This window comes from Schistocerca serialis, chromosome 4, assembly GCF_023864345.2.
Source record: "Schistocerca serialis cubense isolate TAMUIC-IGC-003099 chromosome 4, iqSchSeri2.2, whole genome shotgun sequence".
Classification (NCBI taxonomy): domain Eukaryota; kingdom Metazoa; phylum Arthropoda; class Insecta; order Orthoptera; family Acrididae; genus Schistocerca; species Schistocerca serialis.
Genome location: NC_064641.1, coordinates 135,693,469 through 135,721,186, shown reverse-complemented (window position 1 = coordinate 135,721,186; position 27,718 = coordinate 135,693,469). Strand labels below are relative to the sequence as shown.

At 45.2% G+C, this 27,718-nt stretch overlaps 1 protein-coding gene across 2 annotated transcripts in view; it reads left to right on the top strand.

Annotated features, from left to right (window-relative positions):
- Nucleotides 1–27,718, top strand: part of LOC126473687 (isoaspartyl peptidase/L-asparaginase) — a 57,228-nt gene that overhangs the window by 17,580 nt on the left and 11,930 nt on the right. Inside the window, exons 2-4 of one of the 2 annotated variants that reach the window (XM_050100923.1) lie at nucleotides 19,425–19,625; nucleotides 22,072–22,149; nucleotides 22,220–22,445. In XM_050100923.1, the coding sequence (XP_049956880.1) occupies nucleotides 19,425–19,625; nucleotides 22,072–22,149; nucleotides 22,220–22,445 (505 nt within the window). The remainder of the gene's footprint in view (nucleotides 1–19,424; nucleotides 19,626–22,071; nucleotides 22,150–22,219; nucleotides 22,446–27,718) is intronic. The other variant, XM_050100924.1, reaches the window with a different exon arrangement.

Below are 27,718 nucleotides of genomic sequence, written 5' to 3'. Positions count from 1 at the left end.
AGTGTAGGAAATTGACAAATGGAGTATGAAATAGATCAGCGTAAGGTCTACTTAAAAAAAAACAGTTTTAATTGCTTGAAAGTAATAAGGGAAATTAGTGATACGAGGGAAAATTGAAATACCTCATGAACAGCTGCTATTAGCTATGTAAATAAAGTGTCAAAAATATCAAATCACAGCTGGAATTGAAACTTCTGTGCTTTCTCTCGATCTATATACCCTTAATAAAATTGAAACTTCTCTGCTTTCTCTCGATCTATATACTCTTAATAACAATACAAAGGGCAGTCAAATGGAAACGAGGCAGATGAGAAAAGAGTAAGTAAACAGTTTATTATTTCGAAAGCAGCCGCCATTACTGACAATACGTGGATTCCACTGTGAGACAAGACGGTCAATGCCTTCATAGAAAAATGTTTGCGGTTGACTACGGAACCTAGATTGTTCCTAGGCATGCACGTCTTCATCCGAAACAAATCGAAGCCCCTAATGTCTTTTGTCAGGACTCCAAAAATATGGAAATCGCGTGGGGACAACTCGGGACTGCATGAACTAAGTATAAGGATTTCACACTGAAAATTCTGCAGTGTGGTCGAAGTGTCTTAGGCAACGTGTCAGCAGACCCCGATGACATCTGGCTCATTAAATTTACTATCAGCTGAAGATTATGGAGTTGCAGTGGTTTGGAACTTGGGTGAATTTCTTATGGGTACCGTCAGTTCATATTGAGTGTAAATGAAGGTAACATAGTGCGTATAAAAAAGCGAAGGTCTCCGTTACTGCGCCGTACATTACTGATGATACATCACCGGAAACGGTAACAACCGTCAAACACCGAGGCGTAACCATCTGTTTGAGTCCTAATGGAATGGTCACATACATATTGTTGTAGGAAAATCAGATGAAAGGCTGAGATTCACTGGAAGAAGGAAACCTGCACCTCAGTTGATTTATTAGTTAAAAAAGCTCATGAATCCCAAAGACAGTCCGGCACCATAAAGTCACAAAGGCCACAGGCAGTGTCAGACGTCCCCCATGGTTCGGTATTAGGTTTATACTCTTATCATTGTATATTAATGATCTGTAATTAGTTTTGTCCTACTGTAAATATCCAATGTATGCTATGATCTCCAGTTGTGTCTAAGTAAAAAACCAATAAAATTGAGGATGTCTGTCGAGGATTTCAATACAGACCTGTGTGCACTATCAAACTGGGTACAGAATTTGGGGTTAAAGTTCAACCCATCGAAATCACGAAAGGTCCTGACTGGTCTTTCTAGGCTCATTAGCCTGAAATATCGGAAATTCCTACCATATTTAATGCTCAATGGAACAAACACAAACTTCTCTCCTTCAGCAAAGAGCCGAGGAGCAATAATACGTGGAAAACTAAATGAGGCTGAACGCAAAGCACCAGCGGCTTTCCAATGCCGTACGAAAATATAAAAAGCTATTCCCTCTTGACTGAGAAAGAAACTTGTACAAACACTTATACTTCCAGCTATTGGTTACAGCGATGTTACTCTGGAAGGCCTTTCTCAGGAAAACTCACGGCATCTGGAAGTGGTGATGAACGCCTGCGTTCGATATACACTACTGGGCTTTAAAATTGCTACGCCAAGAAGAAATGCAGATGATAAACGGGTATTCATTGGACAAATGTATTACATTAGAACTGACATGTGATTACATTTTCACGGAATTTGTGTGCATAGATCCTGAGAAATCAGTACCCAGAACAACCACCTCTGCCCGTAATAACGGCATTGATACGCCTGGGCATTGAGTCAAACAGAGCTTGGATGGCGTGTACAGGTACAGCTGCCCGTTCAGCTTCAACGCGATACCACAGTTCATCACGAGTACTGACTGGCGTATTGTGACGAGCCAGTTGCTCGGCCACCATTGACCAGACGTTTTCAGTTGGTGAGAGATCTGGAGAATGTGCTGGCCAGGGCAGCAGTCGAACATTTTCTGTATCTAGAAAGGCCCGTACAGGACCTGCAACATGCGGTCGTGCATTATCCTGCTGAAATGTAGGGTTCCGCAAGGATCGAATAAGGGTAGAGCCACGGGTCGTAACACATCTGAAATGTAACGTCCACTGTTCAAAGTGCCGTCAATGCGAACAAGAGGTGACCGAGACGTGTAACCAATGGCACCCCATTGATGCTGTAAACAGAATCTGTATTCATCCGAAAAAATGACGTTTTGCAATTCGTGCACCCAGGTTCGTCGTCGAGTACACCATCGCACGCGCTCCTGTCTCTGATGCAGCGTCAAGGGTAACCGCATCCATGGTCTCCGAGCTGATAGTCCATGCTGCTGCAAACGTCGCCGAACTGTTTGTGCAGATGGTTGTTGTCTTGTAAACGTCCCCATCTGTTGACTCAGGGATCGAGACGTGGCTGCACGATCCGTTACAGCCATGCGGATAAGATGCCTGTCATATTGACTGCTAGTGATACGAGGCCGTTGGGATCCAGCAGGGCGTTCCGTATTACCCTCCCGAACCCACCGATTCCATATTCTGCCAACAGTCATTGGATCTCGACCAACGCGAGCAGCAATGTCGCGATACGATAAACCGCAATCGCGATAGGCTACAATCCGACCTTTATCAAAGTCGGAAACGTGATGGTACGCATTTCTCCTCCTTACACGAGGCATCACAACAACGTTTCACCAGGCAACGCCGGTCAACTGCTGTTTGTGCATGAGAAATCGGTTAGAAACTCTCCTCATGTCAGCACGTTGTAGGTGTCGCCACCGGAGCCAACCTTGTGTGAATGCTCTGAAAAGCTAATCATTTGCATATCACAGCATCTTCTTCCTGTCGGTTAAATTTCGCGTTTGTAGCACGTCATCTTCGTGGTGTAGCAATTTTAATGGCCAGTAGTGTATCTGTAACGTTCGACTCTTTGATCAACGTCACAGACATAGTTCACTATTTTGTACGCAGCCGCCCTGGCTTCGTGCAGATAAGCGCAGAAATATCCATACACTCTATCTCCGCTACTGTCTTATCAACGTATACTGCCCGTCGTATCTCTCCTCGAACTTAACGCTCTTGGCTAAGCAACGTGGTAGAAACACTCGTTCCGATAAGAACAAAATTCATTCTGTCCCACGTCATCGGTCAACCGCGTTTGCGAAATCCTTTTCAGGATCAGGAATCCGACCCTGGAATACTTCCGTCATTATATCAGAAAACTGAGTAACAGCTCCAGCATTAGAAGACTGTTAGTGACATATGTACTAAAGCAGCAATAATATCTTCCTTAGTCGCTGTAAGCACTCTTTACCCCAATATATACTTCTTTCCTATTAGATCTTCCTCATTTCGCAATTCTCTTAGCTGGAGTGGTCTACCTAAATTTATCTCCCACAGAACTCACTACGTAAGAAAACATCACTTTCGTGTACCTGTTAGTACATATCGTATCGGCCGCTTCTATTATTATTATTAGCTGCAACAGTAGTTAGTCTTAACTTCATTAATTTTTATTCAGTATATTGACTCTACATACGTACTTTCAAATAATTTTAGGTCAACAGCAGTAGTATTATTTCATTACTGTCTGTCATATGAAAATTATTGTTATTTCTTAGGTAACTAAGATTTTTAAAAAAGTACTGTGTGTGAAATCCTGTTCCGATGTAAGAAAGAGGTAGAACATCCTACTGTGAATTGTTAATGAGTTAATAATTCGTCTACTAAAGAAATGACTTAAAACAGCCGTTAATAAATTCATGAACGCTGCTCATCAGTCTAGAACCCTTACGAGGGTGGTTTAGTAGAAGAGATAGAGAAGATCCAACAAAGAGCGGCACGTTTCATCGGTGTGAGAGCGTTACGGAAATGCTCAACAATCTCTAGTGGCAGACATAACAAGAGAGGCGTTGTGGATCACGGACAGATTTCCTGTTGAAATTACGAGCGCGTACGTTTCAAGAAGGATCGGGCATTATACATTCCTTCCTCCCAGACAACGACGAGAAAGTCAGAGATTTAGGTCTTCTCACGAATCATTAGCGCAAGAAACTGGAAAGGCGAAAGAACATAGTGGTGGCAAAAGAAACGCTCGGCTGTACACAGTACGATAGCATGCGGAATATAGATGTAGATGTAGATACCATCGCAAACAAATTAAAAAAGGGACGAATTCCTTAACCTCCCCATAAAGGAAGTGACGCAAGACTGGCACTTACTATTTCCGGTTACAGTTCTCCTAAACACATCCCTGAACTTAAAGCCAAGGCGAATGAGAAGAAACACAATGGGAGAAAGGCCTCCAGCACATAACCTGCAATCTTCAACTCTCTCCCTCTTTCTCGTCCCATACGTACCGAAGAAATGAAAGAGGAAGCCGCCTGGTAGAATTTTGCACAGAGCATAACTTAATCATAGCTAACACTTGGTTCAAGAACCATGAAAGAAGGCTGTATACGTGGAAGAACCCTGGAGATACTAGAAGGTTTCAGATAGATTATGTAATGGTAAGACAGAGATTTAGGAACCAGGTTTTAAATTGTAAGACATTTCCAGGGGCAGATGTGGACTCTGACGACAATCTATTGGTTATGAACTGTAGATTAAAACTGAAGAGACTGCAAAAAGGTGGGAATATAAGGAGATGGGACCTGGATAAACTGAAAGAACCAGAGGTTGTACAGATTTTCAGGGAGAACATAAGGGAACAATTGACAGGAAGGGGGGAAAGAAATACAGTAGAAGAAGAATGGGTAGCTTTGAGGGATGAAATTGTGAAGGCAGCAGAGGATCAAGTAGGTAAAAAGACGAGGGCTAGTAGCAATCCTTGGGTAACAGAAGAGATACTGAATTTAACTGATGAAAGGAGAAAGTACTAAAATACAGTAAGTGAAGCAGGCAAAAAGGAATACAAGCGTCTCAAAAATGAGATCGACAGGAAGTGCAAAATGGCTAAGCAGGGATGGCTAGAGGACAAATGTAAGGATGTAGAGGCCTATCTCACTAGGGGTAAGATATACGCCTACAGGAGAATTAAAGAGACCTTTGGAGATAAGAGAACGACTTGTATGAATATCGAGAGCTCAGATGGAAACCCAGTTCTAAGCAAAGAAGGGAAAGCAGAAAGGTGGAAGGAGTATGTAGAGGGTCTATACAGGAGTGATGTTCTTGAGGACAATATTATGGGAATGGAAGATATGATACTGCGTGAAGAGTTTGACAGAGCACTGAAAGACCTAAGTCGAAACAAGGCCCCGGGAGTAGACAACATTCCATTAGAACTACTGACAGCCTTGGGAGAGACAGTCCTGACAAAACTCTACCATCTGGTAAGCAACACGTATGAGACAGGCGAATTTCCCTCACACTTCGAGAAGAATATAATAATTCCAATCCCAAAGAAAGCAGGTGTTGACAGATGTGAAAATGACCGAACTATCAGTTTAATAAGTCACAGCTGCAAAATACTAACGCGAATTCTTTATAGACGAATGGAAAAACTGGTGGAAGCCGACCTCGGGGAAGATCAGTTTGGATTCCGTACAAATGTTGGAACACGTGAGGCAATACTGATCCTACGACTTATCTTAGAAGATAGGTTAAGGAAAGGCAAACTTACGTTTCTAGCATTTGTAGAATTAGAGAAAGCTTTTGACAATGTTGCCTGGAATACTCTCTTTCAAATTCTGAAGGTGGCACGGGTAAAATACAGGGAGCGAAATGCTATTTACAATTTGTACAGAAAGCAGATGGCAGTTATAAGAGTCGAGGGGCATGAAAGGGAAGCAGTGGTTGGGGAGGGAGTGAGACAGGGTTGTAGCCTCTCCCCGATGATATTCAATCTGTATATTTAGGAAACAAAAGAAAAGTTCGGAGTAGGTATTAAAATCCATGGAGAAGAAATAAAAACTTTGAGGTTCGCCGATGACATTGTAATTCTGTCAGAGACAGCAAAGGACTTGGAAGAACAGTTGAACGGAATGGACAGTGTCTTGAAAGGAGGGTATAAGATGAACATCAAAAAAGCAAAACGAGGATAATGGAATGTAGTCGAATTAAGTCGGGTGTTGCTGAGGGAATTAGATTAGAAAATGAGACACTTAAAGTAGTAAAGGAGTTTTGCTATTTGGGGAGCAAAATAACTGATGATGGTCGAAGTAGAGAGGATATAAAATGTAGACTGGCATTGGCAAGGAAAGCGTTTCTGAAGAAGAGAAATTTGTTAACATCGAGTATTGATTTAAGTGTCAGGAAGTCGTTTCTGAAAGTATTTGTATGGAGTGTAGCCATGTATGGAAGTGAAACATGGACGATAAATAGTTTAGACAAGCAGAAAATTGAAGCTTTCGAAATGTGGTGCTACAGAAGAATGCTGAAGGTTAGATGGGTAGATCACAGAACTAATGAGTCGGTATTGAATAGAATTGGGGAGAAGAGGAGTTTGTGGCACAACTTGACTAGAAGAAGGGATCGGTTGGTAGGACATGTTCTGAGGCATCAAGGGATCACAAATTTAGCATTGGAGGGCAGCGTGGAGGGTAAAAATCGTAGAGGGAGACCAAGAGACGAGTACACTAAGCAGATTCAGAAGGATGTAGGCTGCAGTAGGTACTGGGAGATGAAGAAGCTTGCACACCATACGTTCCAGCAGCTTACAGAGAACGTTTGTGAGGCTGATGGGCTGACAGAGATCCACATCAAGCGGATTTTTACCGGATTTTAGCTCCGGAATGATGGTGCTCTCCCACCATTGCGATGGAAAGACGCCATCGTTCCAGAGCCTGTTGAAGATGACGAGGATACATCGCTTGTAGTCAGACGAGAGATGTTTAATCACCTGACCGTGGATCCGATCCGTCCCAGGAGCTGTGTGCAAGGGCGGTGAGGAGCTGCCACTCTGTAAAGGGGCGTTGTAGGGTTCACTGTAGCGTGTAGTGAACGAGAGGACTTTCCTTTCCATCCGCCGTTTGAGGGTGCGAAAGGCTGGGTGGTAGTTCGCCGACGCAGAGGCTCGAGCATAGTGCTCAGCAAAGTGTTCGGCAATCGCGTCAGCGTCGTGGAGAGCACTCCAGGATGTTTAAAACTTCACCTGCGAGTGCTGGAAAACACAGGCCGTCACGGGAATTACTCGTCCTTGAGCTGAGACCAGTCGTCCCCGACCATTGGTCGTTTATGGGGATTAGGGAATTTTTCAGATGAACAGAAACCCCATTCCCCCTGCAAGCGGAAACATGCCGAGGTTGCACAAAGCGAAACAGGGCTAGTAGCATACAGGGAAGGTCAGCAAATGACATGGTACAAGGTTGCAGCATTAGCCATTAAAATCGAAACATCGGGAAGGATAGGAAATAACGTAGTTTAAATCATTGCGTTGATACGGTATAGTAGCAAGAACATATGGTCAAATTTGCAGGTGATTTGTTGTTCTACAGGACCCAAAATTTGGAACACAGGGCTGACAAATCCGATAGCAATAATGGCTATCGAGTGGCGTGGCATTCTGTGAGTAATTGCACCCTGAGGGGTAAGATGAAATTTTCTAAGGGGTAAAAACTTAACAATTCGATTCTGTTTCAGTCACGAAACTAAATATTTTCAAAAGATCATTACTATTATCATAATTTTGTAAGACACTAATACTAATTACATAGGTTATCAATAATTATTCTTCTCAATTGGTAGCATTAATGTAGTGGAGATTACATGTTCCTCACACAGTCCACCCACAACACACATACGTTGTGCTTTGTTCCTTATATCACTGATGATAAAAGTGGGATGTGTGTACGTAGCAAAAGCTAAATATCTGAAGAAAATACCTTCTCCAAGTTGTAGATAGGAACTGGAGTAGTCCGGAAATTGCTTCATTACTCGCTTCGAGACAGATAATTGAATTAATTGACAGCACGGCACAGCAGTAAGTACATAACGGTTACTACACTGAAGCGCCAATGAAACTGATATAGGCATCCTTATTCAAATACAGAGATATGTAAACAGTCAGAAAACGGCGCTGCGGTCGGCAACATCTTTATAAAACAGAAAGTGTCTGGTGCAGTTGTTAGATCGGTTAGTGCTGCTACAATGACAGTTTTTCAAGAGTTAAGTGAGTTTGAACGTGGTGTTGTAGTCGGCGCACGAGCGGTGGGACATAACATCTCCAAGGAAGCGATAAAGTGGGGATTTTCCCGCACGACCATTTCACGAGTGTACCGTCAATATCACGAATCCGGTAAAACATCAAATCTCCGACATCGCTGTGGCCGGAAAAAGATTCTGTAAGAACGGGACCAATGACGACTGAAGAGACTCGTTCATCGTGACAGAAGTGCAATCCTTCCGTAAATTGCTGCAGATTTCAATGCTGGGCCATCGACAAGTGCAGTGTGCGAACCATTCAACGAAACATCTTCGATATGAGCTTTCGGAGCCAAAGGCCCATTCGTGTACCCTTTCTGATTTGCACGACACAAAGCTTTACACCGATATTGGACTGTTGATGACTGGAAACATGTTGCCTGGCCGGACGAGTCTCGTTTCAAGTTGCATCGAGTGGATGAACGTGTATGGTTATGGAGACAACTTCATGAATCCATGGGCCCTGCATGTAGGCAGGGGATTGTTCAGAGGCTCTGGCTCTGTAATGGTGTGGTACGTGTGCAGTTGGAGTGATATGGGACCCCTAATACTTCTAGATGCTACTCTGACAGGTGACATGGGCGTAAGCATTCTGTCTTATCACCTGCATCTTTTCATGTCCATTCTGCATTTCGACGGACTTGGGCAATTCGAGCAGAACAATGCGCACCCAGCGCGTGCAGAATTGCAACCAGTGGCTCCAATAACACTCTTCTGAGTGTAAACACTTCCGCTGGCCACTGGACATCCCAAACATCAGCATTATTGAGCGTAGCTGGGATACATCGCAACGTGCTGTTCAGAAGAGATCTCCACCCCCTCGTTCTGTACGGATTAATGGACAGCCTTGCAGGATTCATGGTGTCCATTCCGTGTCCATTCCCTCCAGCACTACTTCAGACATTAGTCGAGTCCACACCACGTTGCGCTGCGTCACTTCTGCGTGCTCGCGGGGGCCCTACACGATATTAGGCAGGTGTACCTATTTCACTGGCTCTTCAGTGTGTATGCTATACACAGTATTATTATTATTATTATTGTTAGAGCGGCTAGACACAAAACATTAAGAACCTGAAGTCGTCAAATTTCTGCCAGACAGCAATCAAGTGATTTATAAACAGTAAGTATAGTGCACATACATGAACCTGTTTGGTTTTAAATAGGGTAGATCAGGCAAGTGTAGCAATGGAGAGGAGTAAAGCAGGGGAAGTATGTTTTGTAACAAGTGTCTTCACTGTGAATAGTTAGCTTTCTTATCCGAGAAGGAGTTGTGGGTAGCACTTGCGATCCACCACGCATTCCTTCGTCATTCACTGTAACTCGCGCCTGCGTGCTCTCTCTCTCTCTCTCTCTCTCTCTCACACACACACACACACAGACACACACAAACACACACACACACAAAGTATCATTCATCACTCTAAAAATAAAAGTGTTCCAAGAAAACAGTTTCATTCTACAGTTTAGTTAGCTGCTAAAGTAGATAATACTGCGAGTGGGGGGCAAGAGACAGCGGGGGAAAGGGGGGGGGGGGCGAGGGCACTAGCTAATGTCTGATTACACTCAGGGGTAATGCTCTAAGAAATGTTGGGAACCACTAGTCCGGAGTAAGCGTGGCCGGGACTACAGTGGAACACCCTCTGAATCGAGGTAGATCAGGACAACAGTCCCAAGAAGCGGTCTTGCGTTATCTTGCTGTAAGATGTCACGGAGACCTCAAAGACAGGACACAGCAGCCAGTTTCAACATGATAGCAATGCAGCGAGTGCTGTCCACGTTATTTGCTGTGCAAACCAGGGGTGACCCAGTTGTGAACACAGTTTCATACGCTCCAGGTGCTGGAACCGTATGACGGTGTCAAATGCAGCCTAGCACCGTTCGTTCTTCAGCGAGCTACCACACACGGATAAGCAGAAGCAGGACCTGTTTGAAAAGAAATGTGGTATCAAGCCTGTGACCAGTGTTGGCGCTAGGCACACGATTGTCGGCGCACCCCTCTATGCCACTGCGTCAAAGGAAAGCCGCAACAATGATCGCCGTTGCGACAGTCCTTGCTGCTCCCGAAATCGTCGAACTCTGCGGGTCAATACTTGTCTTTTTGCAAACAAGCCCATTTCCTGACTCGACGTACCTGATGTCGCTGCACGATCCCACACAGCAGAGCGAACATTACATCCATCCGCTCGGATACTTGTCTACATCTAAATCTGCATCTACACAGATACCCCGCAAGCCACCGTACGGTGGAGGGTGCCCCGTACCACCGCTGGTCTTTCCCCCTCCTATTCCACCCGCGAACAGAGCAAGGGAGAAACGATTGTCTATATCCCTCAGTATGACCTCTAATTCTCGTACCTTATCTTCGTGGTTCTTACGCGCAATGTATGTTGGCGGCAGTAGAATCGTTCGGCAGTCAACTTCAAATGGCGGTCCTCCAAATTTTCCCAATAGGTTTCTCGAAAAGAACGTGGCCTTCCTTCTAGGGATTCCCATTTGAGTTCCGAAGCATCTCCGTAATACTTACGTGTTGTTCTAACCTACCGGTAACAAATCTAGCAGCCCCTCTCAGAATTGCTTTGATGTCTTGCTTCAATCCAACCTGGTACCGATTCCAAATACTCGAGCAGTACTCAAAAATAGGTCGCACCAGCCTTCTATGTGCTGTTTCCTTTACACTAACCACTCTTTCCTAAAATTCTCCCAGTAATGTGAAGTCTACCTTTCGTCTTCCCTGCCACAGTTCTCACACGCTCGTTCCATCTCATACAGATTTGCAACGTTACACCCAGTCATTTAAAAGACTTGACTGTGTCAAGCAGGGCCATAGTAGTACTGTATCCGAACATTAAAGGTTTGATCTTCCTACTCATCCGCATTAAATTACATTTCTCCACATTTAGGGCTAGCTGCCATTCATCACACCAACTAGAAATTTTGTCTAAGTCGTCTTGTATCATCTACAGTTACTCAACTTCGACATCTTACCGTACACCACAGCATTATCAGCAAAGAACCGCAGATTGTTGCCCACCCTGTCCGCTAAACCATTTATGTATATAGAGAACAACAGAGGTCCTATCACACTTCCCTGCAGCACTCCTGACGATACCCTTGTCTCTGATGAACACTCCCGTCGAGGACAACATACTGGGTTTCAATTACTTAATAAGTCTCTGAGCCACTCGCATATCTGTGAACTTAATTCCATGCGCTCGTACCCGCGTTAACAGCCTGAAATGGGGCGGCGCCGTGTCAAATGCTTTCCGGAAATCTAGAAATATGGAATCTGCTTGTTGCTCTTCATCCATAGTTCGTGGTATGTCATGTGAGAAAAGGGCAAGCTGAGTAGGCACGAGCGATGCTTTCTAAAATCATGATAATTCGTGGACACAAGCTTCCCAGTCTCAAGAAAGTTTATTACACTCCTGGAAATGGAAAAAAGAACACATTGACACCGGTGTGTCAGACCCACCATACTTGCTCCGGACACTGCGAGAGGGCTGTACAAGCAATGATCACACGCACGGCACAGTGGACACACCAGGAACCGCGGTGTTGGCCGTCGAATGGCGCTAGCTGCGCAGCATTTGTGCACCGCCGCCGTCAGTGTCAGCCAGTTTGCCGTGGCATACGGAGCTCCATCGCAGTCTTTAACACTGGTAGCATGCCGCGACAGCGTGGACGTGAACCGTATGTGCAGTTGACGGACTTTGAGCGAGGGCGTATAGTGGGCATGCGGGAGGCCGGGTGGACGTACCGCCGAATTGCTCAACACGTGGGGCGTGAGGTCTCCACAGTACATCGATGTTGTCGCCAGTGGTCGGCGGAAGGTGCACGTGCCCGTCGACCAGGGACCGGACCGCAGCGACGCACGGATGCACGCCAAGACCGTAGGATCCTACGCAGTGCCGTAGGGGACCGCACCGCCACTTCCCAGCAAATTGGGGACACTGTTGCTCCTGGGGTATCGGCGAGGACCATTCGCAACCGTCTCCATGAAGCTGGGCTACGGTCCCGCACACCGTTAGGCCGTCTTCCGCTCACGCCCCAACATCGTGCAGCCCGCCTCCAGCGGTGTCGCGACAGGCGTGAATGGAGGGACGAATGGAGACGTGTCGTCTTCAGCGATGAGAGTCGCTTCTGCCTTGGTGCAAATGATGGTCGTATGCGTGTTTGGCGCCGTGCAGGTGAGCGCCACAATCAGGACTGCATACGACCGAGGCACACAGGGCCGACGCCCGGCATCATGGTGTGGGGAGCGATCTCCTACACTGGCCGTACACCACTGGTGATCGTCGAGGGGACACTGAATAGTGCACGGTACATCCAAACCGTCATCGAACCCATCGTTCTACCATTCCTAGACCGGCAAGGGAACTTGCTGTTCCAACAGGACAATGCACGTCCGCATGTATCCCGTGCTCTAGAAGGTGTAAGTCAACTACCCTGGCCAGCAAGATCTCCGGATCTGTCCCCCATTGAGCATGTTTGGGACTGGATGAAGCGTCGTCTCACGCGGTCTGCACGTCCAGCACGAACGCTGGTCCAACTGAGGCGCCAGGTGGAAATGGCATGGCAAGTCGTTCCACAGGACTACATCCAGCATCTCTACGATCGTCTCCATGGGAGAATAGCAGCCTGCATTGCTGCGAAAGGTGGATATGCACTGTACCAGTGCCGACATTGTGCATGCTCTGTTGTCTGTGTCTATGTGCCTGTGGTTCTGTCAGTGTGATCATGTGATGTATCTGACCCCAGGAATGTGTCAATAAAGTTTCGCCTTCCTGGGACAATGAATTCAAGGTGTTCTTATTTCAATTTCCAGGAGTGTATATTCGAACTGAGAGTATGTTTAAGGATTCTGCAGAAAACAGAAGTTACGGATATCGGTCCGTAAATTTACGAGTCTATTCTTTTACTCTTGTTATACACTGGAGTCACCTGCGACTTGAGAGCGTTCAAATACTTCACAACGTTGTTGGAGCCCTCCTAAACCCACAGATTCCATTTCAGCAACCGTGCCATCCCCATCACTATGAGCAGAAACATCACAGAACGATAAACTGCAATCTCAGTAGACCACGAGCCTGCCAGAATCGAAATGCAGTACGTGCTGGTAGACTTTCCTCCTCCTTACACGAGGTATAACGCAGTATTTACCCTCAGACTTCAAGAAAAATGTTTTTGACTAACATTCCAAAGAAAGTGAGCACTGAATAAGTTTTCAACTGCCAAGATAGCTATAATCATTTATTCATATAGATTACCGGTTGCGGCAATTATCTGTCGCATTTTCGGATCTGCAAAAGATGGAACAGAAAACGCTGGGATACGCCACTAACACAACGGCATACGTAATTATATCGAAGATTTCCAGTACATGCCATAACAACTTGCCCATATTTACGTCACTGCACAATCTTCTCCTTCAGCACAGTAAGTGGTGCTATGTAACGTATCTTCACATTGGTATCGTGAACTATACCAGAAGTGGGCATGTCAGTCTTAAAATAACAACTATGTATACACATGTTACTACGCCGATTACAAGTGTGCACATTCATCACTACTTTACAAATGACGGAAGATTCATAGTGATACATATGAACATCAGGTGGCATAGTTGTAGTACCATCTCACGTTAAGGCATGGATATACTATTCCATACAATTACATATGCCTAAATTGTTATCATAACATACACTGCTGACCATTAAAATTACTACACCAAGAAGAAATGCAGATGATAAATGGGTATTCATTGGACAACCATACTATACTAGAACTGACATGCAATTACATTTTCACGCAATTAGGGTGCATAGGCCCTGAGAAATCAGTACCATGAACAGTGACATCTGGGCATAACAACGGCCTTGATACGCCTGGGCATTGAGTCAAATAGAGCTTGGATGGCGTGTACAGGTACAGCTGCCCATGCAGCTTCAACACGATACCACAGTACTGGCGTATTGTGACGAGCTAGTTGCTCGGCCACCATTGACCAGACGTTTTCAATTGGCGAGACATCTGGAGAATGTGTTGACCAGGGCAGCAAAGTTCAAAATGTCGTCAATGCGAACAAGAGGTGACCGAGGCGTGTAACCAATGGCATCCCATACCATCACGCCAGGTGATATGCCAGTATGACGACGACGAATACACGCTTCCAATGTGCGTTCACCGTGATATCGTCAAACACGGATGCGACCATCATGATGCTCTAAACAGAACCTGTATTCATCCGAAAAAATGATGTTTTGCAATTCGTGCGCCCAGGTTCGTCGTTGAGTACACCATCGCAGGCGCTCCTGCCTGTGACTCAGCGTCAAGGGTAACCGCAGCCATGGTCTCCGAGCTGAAAGTCCATGCTGCTGCAAACGTCGTCGAACTGCTCGTGCTGATGGTTATTGTCTTGCAAACGTCCCCATCTGTTGACTCAGGAATCGAGACGTGGCTGCACAATCCGTTACAGCCATGCGGATAAGATGCCTGTCATCTCGACTGCTAGTGACACGAGGTCGTTGGGATCCAGCACAGCGTTCCGTATTACCCTCCTGAACCCACCGATTCCATATTCTGCTAACAGTCATTGGATCTCGACCAACGCGAGCAGCAATGTCGCGATACGATAAACCGCAATCGCGATAGGCTACAATCCGACCTTTATCAAAGTCGGAAACGTAATCGTACGCACTTCTCCTCCTTACACGAGGCATCCCAGCAACGTTTCAGCAGGCAACGCTGGTCAACTGCTGTTTGTGTATGAGAAATCTGTTGGAAACTTTCCTCATGTCAGCACGTTGTAGGTGTCGCCACCGGAGCCAACCTTTTGTAAATGCTCTGAAAAGCTAATCATTTGCATATCACAGCATCCTCTTCCTGTCGGTTAAATTTCGCGTCTGTAGCACGTCGTCTTCGTGGTGTAGCAATTTTATTGGCCAGTAGTGTATTAAGCCAAGTCAAAATTCTACAGTTGAAAAAACAGTCTATAAAATCTTATGCAGCATTAATAAAACACAATTTTTTACATACATTTTTGCATCATTTTAGAAATTTTTAAAAAAATATTTTATAAAAATTCTTAAAACGTCTTTGCCAAAATATTACTTGTACAAAATTATAAACAATATGACATATAACCACTTAAAAGATGTCTATGTACTACTAATGATATCACATGTAGGTTGATGTCAATTTGTACTATCACTGCGACGTTGTAATCTGTCAGTTGTAAATTGGTGTTGAATGTGATCATTTGTAATCGGCCGCCGGCCAGGGTGCCCGAGTGGTTCTAGGTGCTACAGTCTGGAACCGCGCGACCGCTACGGTCGCAGGTTCGAGTCCTGCCTCGGTCATGGGTGTGTGTGATGTCCTTAGGTTAGTTAAAGTAGTTCTAAGTTCTAGGGGACTGATGATCTCAGCAGTTAAGTCCCATAGTGCTCAGAGCCATTTGAACCATCAGATACGATTTTTACCCTCCACGCTGCCCTACAATACTAAATTGGTGATCCCTTGATGCCTCATAACATGTCTTACCAACCGATCCTTCTTCTAGTCAAGTTGTGCCACAAATTTCTCTTCTTCCCAATTCTATTCAATACCTCCTCATTAGGTATGTGGTCTACCTATCTAATCTTCAGCACTCTTTTGCAGTACCACATTTCGAAAGCGTCTATTCTCTTCTTGTCCTAACTATTTATCGTCCATGTTTCGCTTCCGTACATGACTACACTCTATACAAATACTTTCAGAAACGACTTCCTAACACTTAATCTATACTCAATGTTAACAAATTTCTCTTCCTCAGAAACGCTTTCCTTGCCATTGCCAGTCTACATTTTATATCCTCTCTACTTCGACCCTCATCAGTATTTTGCTCCCCAAACAGCAAATCTCATTTACTACTTTAAGTGTCTCCCTTCCTAATCTAATTCCCGACTTAATTCGACTACATTCCGTTATTCTCGTTTTGCTTTTTTTGTTATTCATCTTATATCCTCCTTTCAAGACACTGTCCATTCCGTTCAACTGTTCTTCCAAGTCCTTTGCTGTCTCTGACAGAATTACAATGTCATCGGCGAACCTCAAAGTTTTTACTGTAATAAGCTCCATTAATGCGATTTGCTTGAGTTGTTGTCTAGAGATCCGATAAAACAACTTCCTAGGCACCCTATATTAGACGAGTGGGCAGACATAACATTAATAATTTTTATTTTATTGTTATTTTATGGCCTTTGGCCATTTTCAATTACAAAAACTTGTTTGTGTGTTAAAAGGCATTGGTCTAGTACGAAGTACAAGTTCTTGTCGAGAAGGCATATCTGGACATATGGGCCAGATCTGTCATTAGCAAAAGTCAGATGTTCCCACTTTATGACCAGATATGCTTTTTCAACAAGGATTCGTATTTCATACCAGTCTGATGTCTTTTGACATACAAATAATCTTGTACTCGAAAATGGCCTAAGGCCGAAATCTGAATCATATAACAATAGAATAAAAATTATTGCAGTCGAATGGCTGCAGCATCAGTCTTGGGGTGGAGGGGTAAAACTGCGGAGGGAGACCAACAGGCGAGTACAGTAAGTAGGATGAAACGGAAGTCCATAGCAGTAGTTATTCTGAGATGTGGGGGCTTGCTGAGGATAGAGTAGTGTGGAGAGATGCATTAAACCAGTCTTTAGACTAGGACTGCTGATATTTTTACAAATATCGGGAATCCGATATATCGATATCTAAAAAAGGTATATCATAACTGTCTCCCGACATATCGAAAGTTGCTTCTGTATATTGATACATCGACAGAAAAAATATCGACGTACCTGCCTATAAAAATTGTTAACACTCGTATACTGCTAGACTTAGAGCCTATATTTTCGTAAATACATACATTTATTTATTATTAGATATTCTGTATATCAACAGACTGGCAGCCTGCCTATTTGTCTTAGAGCAAGAACTGAAAGGGGAACGATGCATGTTCACACTTGGCGATAACTACTTTGCTAACAATGGCAACTGCATGTACATAGCACAGTAGAAGGTGTTCGATGAGTATGTCATTCGGTTTCGTCACCTATCGGGTCTGTCCAAACACTTCATATCGTTTTCCCTGTTTTCTCGTGTATGCCAACGCCAGCGACTTGGCAATCGCAGCATCAAAATTGAGTGGCTAAGCTAAACGTTGCAATTCTTGTTGATGGCACCGAGCGCCGATTACGTCAGCATTTCCCCTCACACGTCTCCGCCCACCGCAAAGACCAACCTTGTCATTTAGATTCTTGTTCATCAGTTTCAGCAACTGCCGAAGAATGCCGATGTGAAAAAATAGCACAGCGTTATTTCTTCACTTAGGAAATCTTGATATTTCATTCACACTGCAATTCCCCCAATGCAATCGGACTTCTTTTGCGCTACATATAATTACTTTACATAGTGAAGGAGAAATATTGCCCGTGATGTAAGCTCAAAAAGTAGTAAGACGCCTTCACACAATGAAAGTAAAATTATGTTCTACTACAATTTCAAAAGAACAGCTTCGAATAACTACTAAAAATTGTGAAAAAATATAATATGAAATAAAAAAATCGGCACTCGAAACAGCCATTCTGATACAGAAGTATCGATGTATTGATGGTAAAAGGTCATCGATGTGTATCAATGTAATCTAGGAAAACTATCGATACGAGGGTCACTCCAAAAGAAATGCACACTATTTTTGTAAAAATGCAGTTTTAATTCTGCATTTGTAAAAGTTTTAGAGTGTGTAGATACATCCTTCTCGTTTGTTTTCAAACTTAGTCCAACCTGTTCCCGTGAGTGGCGCCGTCGCAGCATATCTTCAAGGTGGCTGCTACACTTGACGTTCGTCAGAAGCAACGTGCTGTCATAGAATTCCTGTGCTGTGAATACGAGACAGTGGGAAACATCCTTAAGAGGTTGAAAAAGGTGTATGGAGACGCTGCTGTCGATCGCAGTACAGTTAGTCGGTGGGCAAGCAGGTTACGTGATGAAAGCGGGCACGGCAATATTGAGGATTGTCCTCGCAGCGGCAGGCCTCGTATTGCCCACACTACAGACAATGTGCAGAGAGTTACCGAGTTGGTGACAGCTGACAGACGCACCACAGTGAACGATTTGTCTCGCTACGCTGGGATAGGGGAAGGAAGTGTTTGCAGAATACTGAAAGTGTCGACGTTAAAAAAGGTTTGTGCCAGGTGGGTTCCCAGGATGTAGACAGTTGCTCACAAAGAAACAAGAAAAACGGTATGCAGCGAACTTTTGGAACAGTACGAGAATGGTGGAGATGAATTTCTTGGAAGAATTGTGACAGGTGATGAAACATGGCTCCATAATTTTTACCAGAGGCGAAGAGGCAATCAATGGAGTGGCATCCTGCGAATTCACCCAAGAAAAAAAAAATTCAAAACCACGCCTTCTGCTGGAAAAGTTATGTCTACGGTGTTTTTCGATTCCGAAGGACTTTTGCTTGTGGACATCATCCAAGTGGAACCACCACAAATTTTGATGCATGTGTGACGACAGTGAAGAAACTTCAAGCTCGACTGAGTCGTGTTTGACCACATCGGCAAAAGCAGGATGTTTTGCTGTTGCATGACAATGCACGGCCACATGTCAGTCAAAAAACCATGGAAGCTATCACAAAACTCGGATGGACAACACTGAAACACCCGCCTTACAGTCCTAACCTGGCTCCATGTGACTATCATCTCTTTGGGAAACTTCGTGGAACAAGGTTTGAAGATGATGACTCCCTTGTGCACGCTGTCAAACAGTGGCTCCAACAGGCTGGTCCAGAATTTTACCGTGCGGATATACAGGCGCTGGTTCCAAGATGGCGTAAGGCAGTTGAGAGGGACGGAAATTATGTAGAGAAATGAAAATATTGTTCCCAAAGGATGTATCTACACACGGTAAACCATTCAAACATGTAGAATAAAAGATGGATTTAAAAAAAATAGCGTGCATTTCTTTTTGACCCTCGTATATCGATATTTTATGTATTGCCCTACTTCGCACTCAAGACAGCCACAACAAAAACGCGATCTTCTCACAATCAAACAACATTAAAATAAGGTTTCTGAGTGAGAAATCCGTTGAGAAATTTTTTCTTGTATACAGACGGTAGATGATGTTACGCTGGCTACTTTGCGTTGGTACACTTCGATGTTTGTTGCATGCCAGGTTCGTGGTTGTGCTGTTTTAAAGCCAAACAATGTAGAAAGGCAGTGCTGAGTAATTGCGCTGTGTTCTGTGCGGACCCGCTCAGTGTGCCCCAGGATGGTGGAGCCGGTGGTGCTGGTGCATGGCGGCGCCGGCGACATCCCAGACAGCCAGGACCAGCCCAAGCTGGAGGGCGTGAGGCGGGCCGCCAAGGCGGGCTACGCCGTGCTGGAGCAGGGCGGCAGTCTGCTGGACGCCGTGCAGGCCGCCGTCGAGGTCATGGAGGACGACGAGGCTTTCAACGCAGGTACCCGCACACCACAGCGCTCTCTCTCTCCCTCTCAAACTGGATCTTACCTAAAATGCTTTTTTATTCCAGACTCTGATCACAAACGAATTCTTTAGACGGTTTCAGTCTGTAACGACCATCCTCAGATCTTTTTTACACCATGTCCTAAAGTGATACGGCCATAATGGCATCGTCAAGACATATAAATATAATCAGCATAGCATCGTGACATAGATTTAAAATATGTGATCACAGACTGGAATAAAAAAGCATTTTACAGTACTGGGTCACTGTTTATATACGCGATTATGTCGCAGTTGGTGGATCTTACCTGCTTGCTTGCATGTTCTTCACAATGAACATCTGTAATTTTAAGGTATATTTCATGCATGATGATACAATGAAGAGCCAAAGAAACTTGCACACCTACCTAATATCGCGTAGAGCCCCACGAGCACGCAGAAGTGCCGCAACACGACATGGTATGGACTCCACTAACGCCTGAAGTAGTGCTGGAGGGAATGGACACCATGAAACCTGCAAGGCTGTCCATAAATCCGGAAGAGTACGAGGGGTTTGAGATCTCTTCTGAACAGCGTGCTTCAAGGAATCCCAGAAATGTTCAATAATGCTCATGTGCGGGGAGTGTAGTGGTCAGTGGAAGTGTTTACTCTCAGAAGAGTGTTCCTGGAGCCACCTTGTAGCAATTCTGGACGTGTGGTGTGTCGCACTGTCCTGCTGGAATTGCCCAAGTCTGTCGGAATACACAATGGACATGAATGGGTGCACGTGATCAGATAGGATGCTTACGTACGTGTCACCTGTCAGAATGGTATCTAGACGTATCAGGGGTTCGATATCACTCCAACTGCACACGCACTACACAATTACAGAGCCTCAACCACCTTGAACACTCCCCTGCTGACATGCTGGGTCCGTTGGATTCATGATGTTGTCTCCATACGCGTACACGTCCATCCACTCGATACAATTTGAATCGAGACTCGTCCGACCAGGCAACATGGTTCCAAGTGTCATGAAGGGGTGTACGTGGTCTGCAACCAGTATATGATACTGTCTTGCACGAGCTCCAGTGGACCAATGGATGTCCACATTAATGTTCCTCATAGTATAATGGAGCCCTCGCCAGCTTGTCCCCTGGAAGACGACTGATTCGCGACCTTCCATTGGCATTATGAAGAAAATATCGGGATTAAGCAGGCCATGTAACACTCTGCCACTGCCCCAACGTCTAGTGCCGATAGTCACATGCCCATGTCAGTCGTAGTTGCCGATGTTGTGGTGTTAACATGTATGGGTCATCGCAGCAGAGGCCTGACGCTAGGAGTGTTCAGTGTACTGTGCATTCAGATGCACATGTACTCTGCCAAACGTTAAAGTCTGATGTTAGTTCCTCCACAGTTCGCCATGTATCCAGTTTTACCAATCCTTACGACATCTGGATATGGTTTCACTTTGGTTTCGCCACGTGTCCAAGACACTCACTACAGCAATCCTTGAACACCGGACATGTCCTGCCGTTTCCGAAATGGTCGTGCTGAACCTGCAGGCCGTCAGAATATGCCCTTGGTCAAACTCAGACAGCTCGCGCGCCTTCCCTGTTCTAAATACTGACAGCACACTCACTGAAACTATGTTTATGCACCATGCATGTGTCTGTCTAGCAGTCATTCCTCGCCAGATGCTGCTGCTATCACCTGGACGGGTTTGTATCGATAGCAGATCGGTGGTCATAATGTTCTGGCTGATCAGTCTAAATGACGATTTATTATCGAGCATTATAACCTACACAATGTGCGACCAGCACATTACAAGTCAGAGAGCAGACTGTCATACCAAAGAGAGTCCATACGATACACTGCTACTGGGAACCAGAGAGGTATTTTTCCTTCATAGCAGCGGTGCTATTAGTCCAGTTCCCAGCAGTCCTTATGTTTTTAATATAACGTTATTAACATCACTTCTTTCCTGTCTTGAATGTTAGGTCTCCTTTTTGGCGGGAAAAAGTCGTGATAAAGAAGTGCCGCTAACTCACTAATAGTAAAGAGGTAAAGACTTTATCAACATTAATCCATTACAAAAAGTCCTCTATGTATGTTTTGTTGACAGAATCAAGGAAAGCTTTGGAGGAGACTCAACGATGAATGAGACTTGTGTTGACAATGTTTTCCAGATACATCAATCATTAAGTGGCTCACATTATTATATCACAAGACAGAGGATATTGCACCCTGTAGTGTCTTCTACACATCTATAAAGAAGTTTTCCTGCTTTCTAAGTAATTTGAGTGGTGGTTGACAGCAATGGAACTTCTATATCAATAAGAAATTTCCTCCTTGCATTGATCGGTAAATGAACTGTTCGCAATATCTCGAACAAACTATATGTGGAAAGCTTTATCATTACAATAATACCCTACTCCACATCGCTTTCTTTTTCTCAGGACATGGCTCTGTTCTTAATGCTGACGGAGAGGTTGAAATGGATGCCATCGTTATGGAAGGAACGGGACTTAATGCAGGTACAACAATTCATTTTAGTAATACAGAATACAGAGAAATTATCTGTACATTAAAGAGATTAATTTTCAGGAGCTGTTGGTGCCATCAAGAATGTATCTCACCCAGTGTATGTAGCCAGACTGGTGATGGAAAACACATCGCATGTTTTACTCGTTGGTGATGGTGCAAAACGTTTTGCTAATGATATGGGAGTTCCAGATGTACCTATGGAATCTCTGATAACGCAGAAAGCAAAAGATGCTTTGGAGAAATTTAAGAAGAGCAAAAGTAATGATCCAACTCGAACAGAACTGGGGTAATGTAAATGTCATAGTATCTTGACTGATTTTTCGCATTGTATACAAATGTATATACAGGGTGTATCCGTAAGAGCATGCAAAAATTTAGCACGACGTAGAGAATGTTCCACTGAACAATTTGAGGCAGGGAACCTGGGATCGGAGAAGCCAGCTTAAGTTTATATGGAAGTAAACTTGTCTTCCGCTTTTTCTAGTATTACTGTTTTCCGGCTTACTTACAACTAACATGCGTACAAGTTTACGTGTAATGTGCTGCTTATTTACATGTACATTCTTCATTTCCTGCAAGGTAACAAGGAGGACGAGCCTGATTACCACGAAGTCATGATGCAGGTTTTCTTTACTTTGCTTGTCCGTAAGATGGCTTTGTTGCATCGTATTTACATTGTCCCATGACAAAACGTGCTATGAATCAGTGACAGACGCATTCATTACTCAGTGCTATTCAGAGACGTACAGTACAATATGATGGAGCGGGATCGGTACTGTATTTCCTGGTCGCTGGATTGGAAGGGGAGTTCCAATTCCATGGTCTGCAAGGTCACCTGACCTGAATCCCGTCGATTATATCTAAAGTCGTTTATGAGACCCCAGTGTATACGGAGATGGAATTAGATGCCAGAATTGTAGCTGCCTGTGATGTGATTCGAAACACTTAGGGGATATTTGTCAGCATGCGTCAGAATCTTGTTCGCCGGTGTTGCATTGAGGTTGATGGCTGTCTGTTTCAGCACACATTGTAAGATACAGTACAAATCGTACGTTCATTGCGCCAATGACGGTATTTGCGGTTAATTAATGTAAATAAAAACGTACACAATAATGTGATTTTATTCCTTTTATTTCCTTAAACTGGCTTCTCCGATACCAGGTTCCCTACCTCAAATTGTTTAGTGGTGCATCCTCTATGTCCCGTTAAATTTTTGCACGCTGTTGCGCGAACACCCTGCGTATCTATGAGGCGTCTGTTCTTTTGGACATCGTTTTGAGCTGCGTGGTCCGGGGCGCCTTGCCACGGTTCGTGCTGCTCCCCCCATCGGAAGTTCGAGTCCTCCCTCCGGTGTGTGTGTGTGTGTGTGTGTTGTCCTTAGTATAAGTTAGTTTAAGTTAGATGAAGTAGTGTGGATGCCTAGGGACTTATGACCTCAGCAGTTTGGTGGCACAGGAACTTATCAGCACAACACAATTTTGATCTAGCATCCGTTATGAATTGAGGCACAAAGGAATTACAGAAATTGGCTGTGAGAAAGTAGTGATAAAAACCAAGGGGCCAAGTTGAAAATATGTGATCAGGATTCGAACCGGGTCAGACCCAAATTCTCAACTGCCACTCACACTACTAATGTAGTGCCCCTTGCCCATTATCCTCATTAAGAGCGGCATTTCGACGATTCCCACAAGAGGGCGAGCCAGGAGTGCATCTTCACTAATTAGGTCATTGGCCGTCTCGCCTCAGTTATATATATATATATATATATATACTCCTGGAAATGGAAAAAAGAACACATTGACACCGGTGTGTCAGATCCACCATACTTGCTCCGGACACTGCGAGAGGGCTGTACAAGCAATGATCACACGCACGGCACAGCGGACACACCAGGAACCGCGGTGTTGGCCGTCGAATGGCGCTAGCTGCGCAGCATTTGTGCACCGCCGCCGTCAGTGTCAGCCAGTTTGCCGTGGCATACGGAGCTCCATCGCAGTCTTTAACACTGGTAGCATGCCGCGACAGCGTGGACGTGAACCGTATGTGCAGTTGACGGACTTTGAGCGAGGGCGTATAGTGGGCATGCGGGAGGCCGGGTGGACGTACCGCCGAATTGCTCAACACGTGGGGCGTGAGGTCTCCACAGTACATCGATGTTGTCGCCAGTGGTCGGCGGAAGGTGCACGTGCCCGTCGACCTGGGACCGGATCGCAGCGACGCACGGATGCACGCCAAGACCGTAGGATCCTACGCAGTGCCGTAGGGGACCGCACCGCCACTTCCCAGCAAATTAGGGACACTGTTGCTCCTGGGGTATCGGCGACGACCATTCGCAACCGTCTCCATGAAGCTGGGCTACGGTCCCGCACACCGTTAGGCCGTCTTCCGCTCACGCCCCAACATCGTGCAGCCCGCCTCCAGTGATGTCGCGACAGGCGTGAATGGAGGGACGAATGGAGACGTGTCGTCTTCAGCGATGAGAGTCGCTTCTGCCTTGGTGCCAATGATGGTCGTATGCGTGTTTGGCGCCGTGCAGGTGAGCGCCACAATCAGGACTGCATACGACCGAGGCACACAGGGCCAACACCCGGCATCATGGTGTGGGGAGCGATCTCCTACACTGGCCGTACACCACTGGTGATCGTCGAGGGGACACTGAATAGTGCACGGTACATCCAAACCGTCATCGAACCCATCGTTCTACCATTCCTAGACCGGCAAGGGAACTTGCTGTTCCAACAGGACAATGCACGTCCGCATGTATCCCGTGCCACCCAACGTGCTCTAGAAGGTGTAAGTCAACTACCCTGGCCAGCAAGATCTCCGGATCTGTCCCCCATTGAGCATGTTTGGGACTGGATGAAGCGTCGTCTCACGCGGTCTGCACGTCCAGCACGAACGCTGGTCCAACTGAGGCGCCAGGTGGAAATGGCATGGCAAGCCGTTCCACAGGACTACATCCAGCATCTCTACGATCGTCTCCATGGGAGAATAGCAGCCTGCATTGCTGCGAAAGGTGGATATACACTGTACTAGTGCCGACGTTGTGCATGCTCTGTTACCTGTGTCTATGTGCCTGTGGTTCTGTCAGTGTGATCATGTGATGTATCTGACCCCAGGAATGTGTCAATAAAGTTTCCCCTTCCTGGGACAATGAATTCACGGTGTTCTTATTTCAATTTCCAGGAGTGTATATATATATATATAGGGTGATTATAACTAAAGCTAAACTTTCAAAACGCTGTAGAAGTAACACCACTGGTCAGAATGACGTCAAATTGAAACGGAATACTATCTGAGAAGGGGGAAAACGTGTGGCAGAAGAAAAAAAATACTGTGAAAATTGATCAATAGATGGCGTTGTATGTGTCAGAATCTGTCATGCGCATTATCCATTGAAGTTGGTATAAACACGCCGAGTACACGGCTTTTCCTCCTTCCGCGTCTGCGGCGTTCGCCATGACTGTCTCAATGCAGGATCGCGCCCTGCTTGTAAAGCTGTATTACATGAACGATGACTGTGCGCACGTCGCTCTGCAGAAGTTCCGGACACTGAAGGGTTTGAAAAAAGGCATTGGTCCGATGATTGCCGTGGGTCTGCAGAAAATGATTAGGAAATTCGAAAAGACGGGTTCTTTTGGTGTGCAACCTGGTAGAGGTTCAAAATGGCTCTGAGCACTATGGGACTTAACATCTGTGGTCATCAGTCCCCTAGAACTACTTAAACCTAACTAACCTAAGGACATCACACACATCCATGCCCGAGGCAGGATTCGAACCTGCGACCGTAGCAGTCGCGCGGTTCCGGACTGAGCGCCTAGCCTGGTAGAGGGAGGAAACGAATTGATTCGACGTCATTGGAAGCAGTGGCCACAGGAGGAGACGAGTGGTGGTGTGGAAACGTATAGTGCACGGAGAATTGCCCGAGCTTTGGACATACCCATGAGCACGGTGCGTAAAATCCTACGAAACATCCTTGTTTGCTATCCATTCAAAATCACCAGCGTGCACAAGTTTCTTCCTGTTGACCTACCAGCAAGAGAGATCTTTGCTTTAGAATTTCTTGCTTGCATGGAAGTAGACAATGATTGGCCGTGGAAGATTTTGTGGACAGACGAAGCCCACTTCCATCTCACAGGATACGCCAATACACACAATTGTCGAATATGGGCAACGGAAAATCCACACTCAAATCAACCAGTACCACTTCATCCTGAAAAGGTCACTGTGTGGTGCGGGTTTACGGCATCATTTATCACAGGGCCACATTTTTTCGAAGAGACAGGTGCTTCCTGTCCCGTTACCTGTACCGTCACTGGTAAGCGCTATGATTGTCTTTTGCGGCCGAGCCGTTCTAGGCGCTACAGTCTGGAACCGCGCGACCGCTACGGTCGCAGGTTCGAATCCTGCCTCGGTCATGGATGTGTGTGATGTCCTCAGGTTAGTTAGGTTTAAGTAGTTCTTAGTTCTAGGGGACTGATGACCTCAGAAATTAAGTCCCATAATGCTCAGAGCCATTTAAACCATTTTTGTCTTTTGCGCAACCACGTCATTCCAGCTCTCCAACAGCGTCGATGTGTGGATGGGATCATTTTTATGTAAGATGGCGCACCTCCGCACATTGCAAATCCAGTTAAGCAGCTGCTGAAGCGCCATTTCGGAAAGAATTATCAGTGGCCATTTACCTACAGCCTGGCCGTCCCGATCACTTGATCTAAATCCGTATGACTTCTGGCTGTGGGGCTATCAGAAAGATGTGTTCAATGTTCCGATCGCAGACGTAGCTGCATTGAAGGCACGCACTGCGCAACACATTCAGAACGTTACCCCAGAAACACTTCGATCAGTTGGGTAACATGCTGTTTCTCGATATCAACTTGATGCAGAAAACGGTGGACAACATAGTGAACATGTTTTGCGCCAGTCACACGGAAATTAATAATCCGATTTGATTTTGATTGATGCTTTTTATGCCGTTTTTGGCCTCGGGACTATTAAAAAGCAATTTTTCCCATCCGATGTGATACAACTTTGCCGTGGTGGATGGGCTTACGTAACAAACAGTATCACACCTGTACACCCATACACACTGAATAGTACAGTTTGTTTAACGCCAAACGTACGCCTTGGCCAGTGTTGTATGATACATTTGTCATTTGTAGTCGACCACTATTAAATTATGATGCTTACAGCGCGATCTATTGCTACGTTTTGTAACTATTTGTTTTGCATCTGCCATATGTTTTACCCCTTCTCCGATAATATTCCGTTGCAATTTGACGTCATTCTGACCAGTGGTGTTATTTCTACAGCGGTTTGAAAGTTTATCTTTAATTATGATCACCCTGTATATACACTCCTGGAAATTGAAATAAGAACACCGTGAATTCATTGTCCCAGGAAGGGGAAACTTTATTGACACATTCCTGGGGTCAGATACATCACATGATCACACTGACAGAACCACAGGCACATAGACACAGGCAACAGAGCATGCACAACGTCGGCACTAGTACAGTGTATATCCACCTTTCGCAGCAATGCAGGCTGCTATTCTCC